At 25.9% G+C, this 16,974-nt stretch overlaps 1 protein-coding gene across 5 annotated transcripts in view; it reads left to right on the top strand.

Annotated features, from left to right (window-relative positions):
* LOC107447019 (peripheral plasma membrane protein CASK) overlaps positions 1 to 16,974 on the top strand; it is a 584,473-nt gene that overhangs the window by 90,581 nt on the left and 476,918 nt on the right. For 2 of the 5 annotated variants that reach the window (XM_071178932.1, XM_071178935.1), the window contains 3 exons: positions 403 to 486; positions 1,500 to 1,614; positions 7,549 to 7,667. In XM_071178932.1, the coding sequence (XP_071035033.1) occupies positions 403 to 486; positions 1,500 to 1,614; positions 7,549 to 7,667 (318 nt within the window). Of the gene's footprint in view, positions 1 to 402; positions 487 to 1,499; positions 1,615 to 7,545; positions 7,668 to 16,974 lie in introns of all 5 variants that reach the window. The other 3 variants (XM_071178937.1, XM_071178934.1, XM_071178929.1) reach the window with 2 other exon arrangements.

Genomic DNA, 16,974 nt, shown 5'->3' with positions numbered 1-16,974 from the left:
TGACAGAAGTATCTGACCAAAGTATTGTGCCCTAAGTGTTTTGTTATACTATTTAAAAAATTTTTTTCTTTGTTTTTAGTCCACTTATAAAGTACAGCTTTTTTAAAAACTTTTTTGAGTTCAATATTTTCTTCATTTTAATTTTGTGTCTTTTAGTTTATGTCCAAAATTGGTCAACATTTTAATAGGGGATAAATTCTGTTTGCTGATAAAATGGTTATAAATTCTGCTTATATACATTGGAAAATGATTAAAACTTGTATCATCATTTGGCATAGAGTTCTTGTTTGCATTACATTTGCAGACTCTTGTTACATTTTGATTGTGTAATTTTGTCCCCACAAATAGCCATGAAGGTAATTTAAATTAAATAGAGTAAAAATGCAAATGCTTGTTTTTCAGGATAGAGAACTGTGTGCTCCAAAAGTTCATTTACAAGAAGCTGTTGAAGAGCTTACTAAATTTAACGCTAGAAGAAAATTGAAGGTAATATTAATTTTTTTTTCACACTCAAACATGTATAAAATTATAATTTAAAGTGAATTTGTGTTTGATTTGAATTTTCAGTTGTTCAAACTATTAGCTAATAAAGTGATATCAAACTATTAATTGCAATATTATATTTATTGTTTGCTTATTTTTGCTTTNAAAGTGAATTTGTGCATGATTTGAATTTTCAGTTGTTCAAACTATTAGCTAATAAAGTGATATCAAACTATCAATTGCAATATTATATTTATTGTTTGCTTATTTTTGCTTTCAACAATTTTGTTACTAAAATTTTTAAAACATAACGTAACTCCCAAAGGGAAATCATTGTAACATTTTGTATTTACCTGTTTATACACATAATTTAAGATAGTAAAAGGCTGTTATTATTACTTGCTTTTCTTATATATTGTTATTTCTGCCAACCAGCTTTATCGTTGCTTAAAAAATGCATTTTATTTAAAAAAAAGCATATTTTATATAAATTGGATCGTTATTTTTAGAATGTAATATATTCCCATTAAAATTAGTATTGAAGGGTGCTTAAGGTTCATTATTTTAAAATATAGTTCATTATTATTAATTTTTCATATATTATTTTTTGAAACATGCTAAAGTTTCATTTTAATGTAAGGATATTCATTTTTGTATATTACTGACTTCTTTTATTTATTCACCTCGTTTACATTTAATGTATTTCTTATTTCATTTTTATTTTGGATTTTGTTCTCATTAACTTTTGAGAATTTGAATTTTTAGCTTTATCTGATATTAGTTTTTTGAAAGAAATATTTTATAGACTTAGTATTGACTTTTTTGGAGAACTACTACTACTTTATTTTATTGTTTTTTTTTTATAATATTGTTTTTTTTTAAATTTTAATGTTATAGTGATTTATTTGTTAAAAAATTATTTCTTTGATATTCAAGATACTATTCTCCTCCATTGACTCCCTTTAAAACTATGTGAGAAAATTGTAAATTTTATAATATATTTTTTTAAATTATAGGGAGCTGTGATAGCTGCTGTATCAAGTCCCAAATGGACAAATTTTTATTGTGATACAATGAACAACCAAAATGAAAATGCTGATAATATTGATTTGGAAGAAGTTACATCTGCAGGTGTGCATCCTTTTTCAAGAAATAAACTATTTTTAAATTTTTTTTGGATGTAATTCTATGATTTAGCATTACTTTTTGTCATCTTTTATTGTTGTTTGCTAATATTCATTTCATAAGTATATTGCTTTGCTTATTATAGAAAATTTAACAGAAAAACTATTTACATTTTAAGTAAATGCTTAACGCAATAATTATATTTTAAATTTATTCTTAAGTAAATTTCAATTTTCTCATGAGTTTTAATTCTAAATATAGTTATAATTTTATGAATATATTGAAGCAAGTTTTAGCTGTCACTAATTTGGATAAACATATCTTTAAGTAAATTTTGTATTTGTGTGTTACTTGTGTTTAATTGGATCTTATATTGAAATGGTTTGAAGCATTAGCACATGTATTTTATCGAATTAAAATAAATTTAAAATTCATGATTCTAGCTGATTTTATAGCATAAGCAGGCTAAAGCAGGAAAACATTTAAATGTTTTTAATTTTTACAAAGCAGGTGTCAAGCACATTGTATTCAATTCTATTAATGTTTATATAATTGAAAAATTAAAAATTAACTTTGCTTTAAAAATTTTAAAAATTTCTTATTGAAATATTTTGACATTCATTAGTTTGAAGTGCTATAACATATTTGATTTTCTTTTCTTTTATATATTTTAGTGTGTGCAACTTTTTATTGTAAAAAATACATAATTTTTTTTTAAAAATCATTTTTCTTTTCAATTTAAGTAATATAAAATGTATTGTACCTTAAGAAAGGTTTTCCTATTTGAATACTTTTTTTTTATCTGCATGCTTGTAACAAAACCATTCATCTTAAAAATAATTTATACTAGTTAATTGGATAGTTTTTTTAGTGCTATAAAAATGACATTTATTTCGGAAAAAAAGTTCTTTTTAAAATAATTTTTTTATTTTCTTTCTTAACTATTTATTTTTTATTGAGATTTTAAAAACTTACAACCTGGTTAATCTTTAAGTTAACTAATTAAAGTGACTTAAAAAAGTTTTGACTATATTTTTCCTGACATTTAAATCTTTTTAATCTTAAAACAAGAATTTCCATTCATTTCAGTTTTTTGTTGTTGATGGAAACTGGTGTTTGCTTGTTCACACTTCTAATCTATACACTAAGAATTATTAAGTATCAAGAATTATTCAAATCCTAAATATTACAATTTAGTACCTATAAATTTCCTTCAAATTGAGAAATTCCGAGATAAATGCCCCTCTCTCTTAGCTGAAATACATATAAAAGCTATAATATATGAAATCTTGTACAACAAATGTATTCAGGGATGGCTAATGGTAGAGATTTTTAATGCATTATGCATTGTCTTCTATTTGATTGTCAAGAGGAATTACTACAGACATTTCTTCTGAAGTTCATATATCTCACTAAAATTTGATGAATGGACATTTTGTTAAGTATGCCTTATATATTTCATTTTTCTTCTAAATGAATACGCTTTCCTCATTTATTCAGCATTTCTTTTTCATGAATTTAATTTTGAGTTTGTATAATTTACACTTAAGAAGTGGTGGTTTTGGGGATAGAGCGCTCACCACTTAATGAGGGGAACCGGGTTCGAATCCCAGCGATGAATGGTTGATTTGAATTCCGCATCTGGCTAGCACTGACCACAGTGTTGACGTAAAATATCCTTAATTGTAGATGTTTAATGGTTTAGAGTCTTCATACTGTTAGGCTAACTGTGGGAGGTTTTCGTTATTTTCCTCTACATGTAATGCAAATGCGAGTTATTTCCATCAAAAAGTTCTCCAAATTTCCCCCAATACTTGATCCAGGAGTTTCCTTGTCTTCTGGTTTGGGTTTAAAACTACAAGGCTGCAGAGTTCAACATTGGTAATCATAAACCCAAAAATTGAGTCGGTATGCTGCATTTCTATGCTAATTTTATTTTCCAAGTATTCTATAAAAATATCTTTTTTAGCATAGTTGTAAACTAACTTCATTACTATGAGTTTTTATTCCTTTTTATTTATTGATGACTAATAATATTGAGTTCAAATAAATAAATTTCAAACTTATTTCTTTAATTTTCTTATAATGAAGTATAATTTTAATCAATAAAAAATAATGATAGGTTCTTATTCTGTAAATATATGTAATAATTTTTTTGTTCTATCATGTTTTTATCTTAATAAGTCTAAAACAGACAAAATGATTTTTTAAGAAAGAAACATTTCTGATATTTTTTTAAGTCTGTACTGATTTTCTAAATAATGCTTTTCATAAAACAAATTAGTGAAAAATAATCTTTATCAATTAAGTGAAAAATTATTTTTCTTTTTAATCCTTGATATAATACGTAAAATAATTTTATCTACATTATTTATTTATTAATTTGAAATGCATTTATGAAGCAGAATTAAGGCCGATGATTCTTTTAATTTTTCCATTATCTACTAAATTTTCTGTTCTTAAATCTTAGGATTATAATGATATTCTCTTAATGATATTCTCTCTCTTTGTTTGAAAGAAAAAACAAAAACAAAATATTCCATCTGCTTGTACATTAATACAGGTTTTTTTAAATATAAGGTATAGGCTTATAAAATTATTTGCAAGAATTTTTTTCTTTAATTAGTTTTATTTATTTGTGCTCATATTCATAACTGTAATTTTGAAAGTTGATCAAATCATGTTTATACAAATAAATCGATTGATTTTTTTTAGAATTTAATTATTCCTTCCTTTATGCAGATTTATAATTAGTAATGTTGTTATCCCATTATATTTTATTTAATTTCAAAATGAGAGATAAAGGGAGTTTAAAAAACAGTTACATAATTTAAATCATGCTTACAAGCATAAATCGTGGCTCCATAAATATAACGCATTATGATGTTTTAAATATTTTTCCAATAAAATTTGAAATATACTTGAAATGTAACATAAAAAAGAAAAATACAATGGGTGTACTACGAGAAAAATTTTGTTTAAGATCATTTATTACTTGCTTTTGTGTAACAGGAATAAATAAATGTAGGATATATGTAAACATTTCCAAATTAAACACAACAACAATCTATGTATTTCTAATATGAAGTATTTAATATTTTTTAATATTTTTTTGCCGTTAAAAATTATTTATTATATAGTTTTTAACGAAAACTAAGAAAATGAAATGGAAAAAAATATGAGAAAAAATTAGTAATGAAATTGAACTAAGGATATTTTTGAAGTATACTACTTACTAAAATGGGACTAAAAATAAATGCATTATAATTTCAAATTCTACATTAAAATTAAAATATGTTAATTTTGATTTTTTTTTGTTCCATTGGTCTATCTACTATTTTTATAACTCTCTTTCATATGAGCATTATTTAACTCATGCACAATTATTCTTTTCACAGTTAGTAAATTTTTAACTAATGATACCTTTCTTGTCTTTTGATTTTTTTATCTTTGTTTTTTAATATTTTTTTAAAATAATTAATTTTGAAATATTTTAAAAGGATATACATATTTTATTACTTTAAATGAACTGTTCACTCTTTGTAATTCTGTATTTCATCTTCCATCTTTTTTTTTTTTTTTTTTTTTTTTTTTTTNTTTTTTTTTTTTTGCATGATTTATTTAAAATTTTATAGTTTACCTTTCATTCAATAAGTGACTTAGAGGGATTTAACTTATAATTGTCACTAAACTAGACAGAATTAATTTCGTAATATGCTTCTATTCTAATAATTATTTATAATGCACAAGTATACTCATCTTTATAATATGTATTTCTCATAATTTTATTTTAAAGGGATTGTTTTAAGAATTTAAAATTAATTGCTAGGCAATGATTCAATAGATGAATCCAATTTCTAAAAACAGTTGATGAGTTGAAAAGTTTTTTTTTCCACTCTGCCTTGAATATTATATCTCTGTAAGTGTTTTTGAATAATGTACTACTGTATTTTCCATACATTTTTTTATCTATGCTTTTCATCTTTCAAATTCGTCTACCATTTCTTTTAAATTCTTAACTTTGTGTCTTTAATATGTTTAATCATTAGAGTAAATATTAAAAGGTTGAATTCTAATTGAAAAGATAAAATCAAGTTGCAAAATTAAATTTTCAAAAAGATTCTATATTTGTATGAAATTTCTGTTTGTTGTACTTGCTTATTGAAACTCATTAAGAAATAAATTTGAAATAGCAATCATTGAAAAATAATGATTTAAAAAAATTTATTAAATTAAAAAATAAAATAAATTTAATACTATTAGAGTTTTGAAGCTACTGTTAAATAGCTTGTTTTCAATTTAATTTAAAAATAAATTTGTTTTAAAAGTTTCCGTATAAAAATTTTCAAGACAAAGAAAATGTGAAATTAGTTAATAAAACTAATATTTTTTCTGTTTATTAATAAACTATAAACATCAATATATAACAAAGCATTTTTAAATGCAGACTTCGATGTTAAAAGCATTGAATATTCTTGAAGCTTTTGGACTTTATCACGAAAGTATTTTTTGATGTTTGCTTCTCAAATATGACATTAAGAACAAGATGATCTTGCGTCAAAATTGCTTTCAATTCAATAACCAAATATCAGATAACTTATTTTACTCTTAATCACCCAGTGAAAGTGCAGTAAATGTAGTAAACACACACCCTCATCATATATCTCTACAAAATGTATTATATTTAATTTTTTAGTTTTGATTGGAAAGAAGATTTAAAACTTTTTTAATGATAAAGTAATTTCTAATAAATTAAAGGGCCATGAAGACAATTCTATCCATTAAATATATCTTGTTTTACTCATAAGTAATAATGAAGTGTGCAGTTTATTATTATTAGCTGTATATTTAAGCATGTAAAGTAAAAACATGCTGTTTATAAGCTAAATTGTGTTACTAGCTGGTTGGTGAAAGTAACAACTCGAACTTAAGTATTTGTTCGAGTTAGTTTTACTGAACAAGCAAATTTTTATTATTAAAAAATGTATTTTAGTTGAAAATTAAAAAAAAAACTAGTAGCTTATTTTTTGAGGATTTCGATATTCTTCATTGGTACATAGTTCTCCTTGAAATATTTGAATGATTACCCAAACTAGGGAGCAAAATCACTATATTTTTAAATACCAAATTTAAGATATTTGTCATGGTTATTTTTTATGTATTTTTGAGAAACATTTTATAGACATTAAAATTTATAAAAGTGTTTGGGAATATAAAAAAAATAATATTTTTTTTATGAATTATTTCTTTTATTCTTTTAAAAAGTTTGCATTTTAACTGCAATATATTTGCTTACTATAAAGAACTGGAATTACTTTTGATTTTTTTTAAAAAATTGTCTTGTTTTTTTTCTATTAATATTTAAATTATGTGGGCAATATTTAGTACTTTGTGATTTAGTTCAACAAGATTTCTTATTTTTTTCATTGAGTAAATCTTTTGTTCATTTGGAAAAAGTTTACGTCTTTTAACTGCTGATAGGGAGACAAGATCATTGTTGATTTCCAGTTTTTTATTATTAAGTCCTTCCTTAATTTTTAAATTTCAGAATAATAAATATATGTAGACTTGTTTTAGTTTTTAAATTACGAAAAACACTGAAAAAGTTATTTTTAATTATATAGCTATGATATTAATATATTTTATTTAAAATTATATAACATCTGTAACAATTTAAAATTTGATTAAGTGAGTCATGTCTTGTTTTCTATTTGTAGAGGTTTTTGAAAAGCTTTAGGTTTTGGATTTAAGGTTTTTCAGAAAGTAGTTTTATTATTTGTGATATTCTTTTATTATTAAACCATTTTAATCAAAATGTTTATACTAACTCTGTCTACTTGATTCATAGTTGTGTTTTTTGTGTTACTTTATGATTTTGTTGTTTGCATGTGCATAAAAATAATTAGTGAGTGAGGAATGTTTCTTGTTTTCACAAAGGAGCAGTGTCCATGGTATTGGATAGCCTTGATGACATCCACTGCCTCACTGACTGTCCTGAACATGAAAGAGAATTTCTGATGTCAGTTCTAGATGACACCCATCTCCATGCACTGTTAGACGTAAGTTACCTCTATTTATAGCATGGTTAAGATAGTTTTGTATAGCTCAGTGGCATACTGTTCAGTACCCTCTTCTTAATAAATGGTTAAAAATTGTAGGTAATCATCTGTCTCTTTTAAAATGAATCTAAGGGAAATGGAGAGTGAATCTAAACGAACAAGGTGTTTCCATCGTATATTTTTGCTCTGAATCGAATAAGAACTAGTTCGATATCTCAATATTAGAAGTTTTAATGGTTTTATGTACAAAAAGTGCAATGTTTGATTTGTACCGATAATTACATCATTCATTCCAATCTTGATAAATATAATATTGTTTCCTACGTAATTTTTGACTCTGAATAAACCAATAACCAATAGTTCAAAGATTGCTAGGTTTTTAGGAATATCAAGCAATATTTTTCATTTACTACTAGCTGTACTTATTGACTTAGTTGTGTACATATCGACATGTTGCAAATTGTATTTGACTTACTAACTACTAAATTTAATACTATCAGTTATTACGAACTATTTTTACCATTTATTACGAAATATTTACACTTTTATAAACAAATTTGCTACAGTGCATTTGGGAATGGCTTAGTATCAATATTGCTGAAACAAAACTTCCATTGAGCAGTTTAATATTTGTGTTAGGGATTAAGTGCAAATCAGTTTAAAAAATATTCCTTAAGGAATTTAATCTATAAAGAACTTCAAATTTTTTTAAAATTATTAATGTGTTCTACAGTTCTACCTTATGATGATTTTTTGTCAAAATTCTAATTTAACACATGATCAAATTTGACAAGATTCAAATTTAAAGCATGTTATTCGCTTTATAACGTTGCAGTTGTATATTTCGCTGCTTGTACAAAAGCATAAAAAGTAAAAATCTGAATTTACAGATGGTGTCTTATTTTCTTTACTATCATGTGGGTAGGAAGTATTATTTATTTTTAAGCACACCACAACCAAATAAAAAAAAGAGCAATTTCTTCGTACTATATTTAATTCCATCAGCAGATTTATTGTAATGAAAAATTGTAGCGCACATTTTATTCGTTTTTATTGAAGATTAAGTTTAAAAAAAATGCACTTTTAAACTTGCCATTTACTTTTAAAAACTGTCACTCGTTACATTAATTATCAAAATATACAGAAGTCGATTACAACAACTTTGGTATTATAATACTATGTGTTCTAGTTGTCTAATAGACATTAGTTTTTTTCATTAGTTTTTTTAAATTTTTTTTTTAGTTTTAATTTTAAGATTAAGTACCACTGCCCAGTATACATTTGTCCTATATACATTTACCCAATGTACCATACACTGATGTTTTTGAAAGTTAACTTTTACTGCCCGGTACACCTTAGTTTGATGTTTTTTTTTAAGGTTAAGTATCACTGCCTAGTATACATTCGCCCGGTATATCTTACACTGTTTTTTTTTTTAAGATTAATTGCCATTGCCTGGCATACTCTACACTGATGTTTTCTCGGGGTTAGTGCCCTGTATATTCTACAATACCATACTACAGCAGAGTAAACTATACATAGGTAGATCGCATATTCGGATAATACCACATTTTACCTAAGTTTTCGAATATTTTTCAACGTATTTGTTTCCATTGTAAGTTATTTGACTCAAACCGCTTTACTTTTAAGTGACTCGCACAAGGGAATGCTTTTATGCAAATTGTTTAAAAGCGTACTAGTGTAAGTCAAACAGGGGCTTAACTGCTCTGGCTTTTGAGCCACTCCTGTAAAGGACCTCCGTATTGTTAATATGGAAATTGAATTCAGGTAGAATTCGCTAAATATTTACCGAGAATGCATTGTAGTACATCACATTCTCATCAAAAGTTTAAAGAAAGGAAAATTTTAACAAATCTAACTAATTTTGAAACTTCGTGAGAATGATTACTAAAGCAGGACATAACAAATTATACATTTTTACTTCCTCCTATTTTAATTGAGTTTTCAAATGATCAATGAATTTACATGCCATACCGATTTTATAGTCAAATCGATGATATTAAATTGTCGAAGCATGAATGTATGATATTAAATTGCGCTGTTTGTTGATTAAAATTAAGGTTTTGCATTGTATGGAGTGAATTATGAAACGCATATTTTCGGGGCCATTTTGGTTGAAGCCTTCTGTGGCAAAATTGCACCCAAAATAACTGAAAATATTGTCTGTGACCTATGGATGAGAGAAAATATTTATTGTTGAATTTTATGTTTATGATTGTATGATAGATTATAGAATTTAATTAAAAATTAAACTTTTTTTAGAAGTGAAATCATTTGACTAAATACTTTTTTAAAAATTACTCATTTATCACGGAATAATTGCCAGTTTTAAAAACATTTCAGTTTCACTTCATCTGTTTCGTTCAAGTTACCCCAAATTAGGGACAGTAATTTTGCCCAATACATGAATTCAAATAATAATCTTTTCTTTTTAAATTATTGCCCGTATTAGAAACATTTCAGTTTCACTTCATCCGTTTCGTTGAAGTTACCCCAAATGAGGGACAGTAATTTTGCCTAATACATGAAGCATGTCTGATACATGAATTCAAGTAATAATCTTTTCTTTTTAAATCATTACCCATTTTAAAAACATTTCAGTTTCACTTCATCCGTTTCGTTGAAGTTACTTCAAATTAGGGACAGTAATTTTGTCCAATACATGAAGCATGTCTGATACATGAATTCAAATAATAATCTTTTCTCTTTAAATTTCAGTGGAAAAGAAAGGATTAAGCCAAAAATAACTCAAACATGGTCAATTTTAGTTTGACATTTTAAATAAATTCATTACTCATTTACTAAAAACGCATATTTGTGACAAAAAGTAATACTATAAAATGCTTGCCACTAATATTTAGTATTTTAATAGCTGTTCCTAAAAAATACGGAAGTTCCAGAAAATGCTTGGGAAGTTTGCTAATGCTTATTAAATCTATATTTTTTTCCTTTTTTCTTTATACGAATTTTAATTTAGTTGTCTAGATAACGTTCTAAAATATGTTCACTGCTCCATTATGCAAAAAAGGAAAAAAAATCGGTATTTTGAAGAGTTCACTAATATATTTCCCTTTAATAATCAACATGCAATGGTTTTCTAAAAAAGTTTATAAGTGTAATAAGTACCAATTCCCCACTTACAGATTTTATTCAGAATTCAAATTCGATTATGTGTATAATCGAATAACCGTAAAACCTGATGAGGGAGATGAAAATCAATAGTAATGTACTCTTAAGTTTTATCTAATAAAATTAGCTTTTCAAAAGAAAAAAAAATGACTTTTTTATTCTTTGTTCACGATACTCTAAGTATTTAAAATCTCTTTGTTCTCGCCGAAATACATTGTTTTTTTTTTTACTCTCTAACGCCTCCTTTTTAATATCATCAATTTTAACTGAACTCATTTATCTAAATATTTCCTTTGATATTTTTAATAAGCGATAAAATTATTTAGTTTCATTCGTTTTATCGGAAATTTAGTAATCTATAAACTAGATGAACGGCGGGTACTCTGGGGGTTTTAATTAGACTGTTTCGAGTTGAAACTGTTAAATTGGTTTTATGCGTTTTCATTCTGCATCATTCATTAAACTTTTATTAATTAGCTACTCAACTGTGTGAGTTTTAATAAAATGCAAATTTATCCCTCATTATTCTCTTTTGTGCTGGCGAGGAAGTTGGCTTTAAATTAATTTTCGGCAATATTTCAGGAAATTTAATTAAAAGTGTTTATACTTCTATTGTTGTGGTCTTCGATGTATTGACTTAAAATTTTATAAAATTGCACTTCTTAGCTATTCATCCATTGTTGTCTGCGAACGCTGTAGACTTTAAAGTTTCGTTATCATTATTGCAAGCTGCTAGTTTCTATTCAAAATCTATAGCATTATTTATGTTAGGAGTTTAACTATATCATTGTTAATTCTACCGAGTATATGTTACAGTGTTAATACGTATAGTATTAATGATATTTATCCTCTTTACAAAAGAAGATGAAATTGTCATAAGCACTGAAACTCGACCAATCATATTTAAGTTACGTTATTGTTACTGAAAGCAGTTAGTTTCTTTTCTGAATTTCTAGCATTATTTTATGTGTATTAAGGTTTAACTATATCGTTATAAAATTTACTGAGTATACAGGATGTTACGTAATGACCACGCTTGATATATATTTTTTAAACTCTAGTTAAAACTGAAGTCGAAAATATATACGCATTAAGAAAATTTTTGTTTATGTGAAGAAAGCGGGACGATAAACCTTAAAACCAGCGTGATTGCTTAATGAAACTTAGTATTTCTAATAAATCACTTATAACTTCCCTCTTTTTCAACATCAATAATTTAATCTGTCTTATTCAGTAGAAAACTGTTAAATTTGAGATTAAAGAGATTAAATGTTATTTAGCTATACTTAATCTGCGTACATTTTTGTCTTCATTTTAACAAGGTTCTTTAAATAATAAAAAGGGTGGTCATTTTGGAATATTTTTCTTACTTTAGTTTTTGATATCTGAAGAATCACGTTACTACAATCAAACAATCAAATTAGTTGATAGAATCAATAGTCAATCAATTAAATACTAATGGATTGATTAAAAATAGATTATTAATCTCTTTCTGAGCTATAAAGATAAATGAAGTTGTCAAAAGTAGTGTAAAAAGCTCTTTCAATCATTTGCATTCAGTGATTTCATATGACATTTTTTAATTGTTTTAAATTTTGGTCTTAAATAAATAGTTATTTACTTTTCTTGTGAACTTGGATGATTTTATTCTTTTATTTGAAACAGTACAACAATATTCGAAATACTAGTTCGTAAATAAAAAATAAATTTCGTTAAAAATTGTTTTTATTAAAAAAAATTGAGTTTTTGAATTGTTTTTAAATTAGTGATACTTAAATTTAAGCCAACTTTGGCAAACTTTTGCTTTTTATTTGTTAAACTTAAGGGTTATATGTGTTACCGCTAAAGTGTAGAAATAAGTTATTCTGCCAACTATCCTGGTATTGTGCAGATAAATCAGGGTGATCCTTTAAAGTTCCAAAAGTTGTTTAATTTCCCAAATTACCCAGGTTTCTCTTACTTACTAGGTGCTTGTTAAAGTGACACTAAGATCTTTGATGGAACAGAGGCACCGTTTCTGTACTCTTGAATCAACATAATGTTATTATTTATTTTTCGATATCTGAGGAATCCCGTTAATACAATCAAATTAGTTGATAGAATTGAACATCAATAAATTAAATAGCAATGTTGCAAGGAACGAAACCGAAATTAAATATTATTACAAGGGTTGTGTTAGAAACTGACTTTTGAACTAAACGATACGGAAGCAGTTAATGTGCACATATTACATAGGTAAAATGCGGGAAATGCTTGATACTACACTTAAACGAATTAAATCACTTAATAGGGGTGTGACGTATGGGAATGGCAAAAGTCGAATTCTTGATAATAGATGGCACCACTGGAAAACAAGAACAATCGCATGCCCAGTGCCTTAATGGCTTACAATGCAATTTAAATAACAATGTTGCAATGGACGAAACTGAAATAAAATATTATTACAAGGGTTGTGTTAAAAACTAACTTTTGAACTTAAACGATACGGAAGCAGTTAATGTGCACATATTACATAGGTAAAATGCGGGAAATGCTTGATACTACACTTAAACGAATTAAATCACTTAATACGGGTGTGCCGTATGGGAATGGCAGAAGTCGAATCCTTGGCCATAGATGGCGCCACTGGAAAACAAGAACAATCGCATACCCAGTGCCTTAATGGCTTACGACAACAACAACAAATCAGTTCATCTGCAAAATAACTTGGAAATTAGTTTTGTTATGTGTATATCAACGTCTTTAGAGCTTTAGCGGTAGCATGTATTGTATTTTTTGAAATAAAATGTATAAAAAATTGCCGACAAAAATTAGTCAGAGAAAATTTTCTTAAAAAAAATTACGTACAATTTCGAATTGATCAATCAGTTTTAAGGAAACTGCATAAGTTTTTTTTTAATCATTAGTAAGGTAATACGGCTTGATTTAGAGATTAAGCACAAAATATACGCTTCAAATACGAGGACAACGGTTTAACCTACTAACAAAAGTATTTGCTCTACATCTTCTATAAATTTACCTTGTTTATGATAGTCCAAATTTTAACGTTAATTTTTATTTCAGACTTTGCAAAAAAAAAAAAAAATTTTTTTTTTTAGTTAGTTTAGTATTGTTTACAAAATCAAAAAATTCAAAAATCTTACAATTCTAACAATGGCATCAAAAATTCGAGAAACTTTTACATCAGAGAACCTATCTAAAAATGACCTCTGTTCCTGCTTCAGTTGGCTACGTGGAACGTGCTATATGTTATATTTTATGGAATTTTAAAAAAATTTGAAAGTTTCCAAACAACATTTGTATAAAAAAAAGATAATCATTTCTAAAAGTTTATTTTTTTTGAGTACACATATTTCGTTGAGTAATTCATGAGTTTAGAATAAAAAGTGACTTAGTAATATTCTGATAAAGTTCGGAATTCTGTGTTTAATAAATTTTTTTCAATTGTTTGCATAAAACTTTAATTTTTAAAATGTGTTTTGTAAACAGCTTTATGACGTTGGTATATTTTCTAAAGTTTCTGTTTTTTAAATTCTCTAAAACTCCAATTATTACTTTAATGTAAATTTTGATTGATATAATTTAACTAAACTTTGCTTAAAGAAAGTATACTTGCGGCTGATCACACAAATCAAAAATTATTTTATGCTTAACTTCTCAGGGCGTGAACTTTCCACTCGTCAGCTTGCCATTGGCGATCGAATATTTAAGACTGGCGTGGAATCTTCTAAATTGTTGATTTTTGAACTACGTATGCTTATCTAACAGGCGAATATAGTTTAACTATATCGATCATCATGCCTCAATCCAGTGACATCTTGAAGTGTTTTGAAATCAAGCGATGGCATTTTTCTTCTCTTTAGAANAAAAAAAAAAAAAAAAAAAAAAAAAAAAAAAAAAAAAAAAAAAAAAAACCCGATTTTTTACTCATTAAACGATTATTTTTGAAACACTGAAACCATATGACAACCTTATTATTATTGCAATAAATATGTTTCGATTAGGATCTTTATTCTGTTATCGTTTTGGTTACCAAAGAATTCTTATTATTGCAATAAATATGTTCCGATTAAGTTCTTTATTCTGTTATCGTTTTAGTTACCGAAGAATTCTTATTACTATTATAAATATGTTCCGATTAAGTTCTTTATTCTGTTTTTGTTTTGGTTACCAAAGAAATCTCCATATTACATATTTTAATATTTCAAAATTTTACATATTTTTCATGAGTCGCGTCGATCAATAATTTTAGTTTGGCTATAGAACTGAAATTCTATGTCCTGGTCTAACTTATGAGTTAAAGAAACTTTAAAATAAAGCTTTTGGATTATATAAGTTGTATGAGGTAGAATTCGTTTTTATTCTAACTTTTATGGACAATTTTGTGATGTAGTCGCTCGTTTTATAAATTTTTTTCTGAAACTGTTTTGTAATTAAAATTAGTTATTTTTCTAATCTGCATTCACTGTTGAGCTTAATAAATACACTGAACATTTATATATGTGTCATTATAAAATTAACCTGTAATTTAATTGGGATATTCTTTAAAATAGAAAAGAACATAAGTCTTGACTTACAGTTATTTCCCTTATTTATTTGTTTGATTTAATTAAAACAAAAGAATCAAGCAGTTTTTTAGGTATTGCAATATTTGCCAATTTATATATTTACTTAAGAAAATTGTTAGATGAAATGAAGAAAATTCCGGGTTGAACACTTAAAAAAAAAAAGAAGTGAAATCTTAAATTGTTTTTACTTAGAGTTAAGAAAAATCGAAAAGCTACGAAGCATTTAACAATTTATAAACATTTTTCACTGAAATCTGATATAGAAAATGATTTAGTAAAGTATCTTGGATTCGATTTGTAGGCATCTTAAATTTCAAATTTAAATTTTATATCCTAAGTTAAGCAAGGAATTCGAATATTTGATTTTTTTTGAGTTTAGCAAACTTCCCTATAAATAACTTGACAATTCATTTCAACACATTATAAGGTTTATTATCAATAAATAACTGCTAATTTTACATATGCATTTCTCTTTCTCACATTAAATTTCAACCAATTATAGATTTTGTATTTAATTTGTTAAAACTCATTAGAGAATATTAGTTTTTTTTTTTAAATGATCAAAGAAAACTTTAATTATTAGATCAAAATGCAGTTTTTTGTGTCTTTTTTTTACTTGTTTATACTAAATGTAAGAGAAAAGTTCAAATAAAAAAAGAAAATAACTTCTTAGAGATACGTTATTTTTAATGCCATTTATTATCCCTGGTGAATTATTTATTTCTGCATGAGGATGTGTCCTAATTAGTTTCGTTCTCTGAAAACATTTGATTAATGATTAAATCTAGGGGATATGCAAGACAGTGTAAGTTTTTCTCCAGGTTTTATTCGCTTCGTCTTGTAAAGCTTAATGATATGTACTGTATTATTATATTAATTAATTAATTAATTAAGAAGATGCGTAAAGAGATTAACACAAGGTCTAGATTTTCTTCGAGTAATGTATTTTTTTCTCTTATAAATGTCATTATTAAAGTGTGTCTAGAAAACAAGAATTTACGTGATGAGGAAATTAATAACTAGCATCATCTGAAAACGAATGCTATCTGCATACCTTGTTGTATTTTAAAAATAAACTGTTCATAAAAAAATGTAATAGTTAGAATTATTGAATTAGTGGTGTTTTTATGAATTTCTTTTTTGCGATGCAACTTTGAGTTTCGTTGATGCAAAATTTGTTAGTAAAATGGTTTTCACTTTTGTAAATTTTTGTGAAACTATACTTCCAGGGGAAGAGGTAGAATTTTGTCATAGGTAAGAGCATTGTAGGGTATTTATTTTATTTTAAAACTGACGTTGAATTTACGACTATCAATGTTCAACTCCGTAGCTTTGTAATTTTGAATCTCACCCAGAATACAAGGGAACTTTTTGGATTAAGTTTTTGGGATAAACTAGCTTTCAAAGAGGACTTTGTTAATGGAGTTAACTGCGTTTACATTGCATGGATAAGAAAATTTCGAAAACCTCCCACGGTTAGCTTGACGGCAAGGGGATTCTAATCCATGCTGTGTCTACCACTGAGGATATCGATTGTATCAACCAGCCAAGTATTTTTTTTAGAGTATTTGCTTACTTATTTTTAATTT

Source organism: Parasteatoda tepidariorum, chromosome 1, assembly GCF_043381705.1.
Source record: "Parasteatoda tepidariorum isolate YZ-2023 chromosome 1, CAS_Ptep_4.0, whole genome shotgun sequence".
NCBI classification, from domain to species: domain Eukaryota; kingdom Metazoa; phylum Arthropoda; class Arachnida; order Araneae; family Theridiidae; genus Parasteatoda; species Parasteatoda tepidariorum.
Note: the sequence above shows the minus strand (reverse complement) of the source record. Positions and strands in the feature narration are given on the sequence as shown.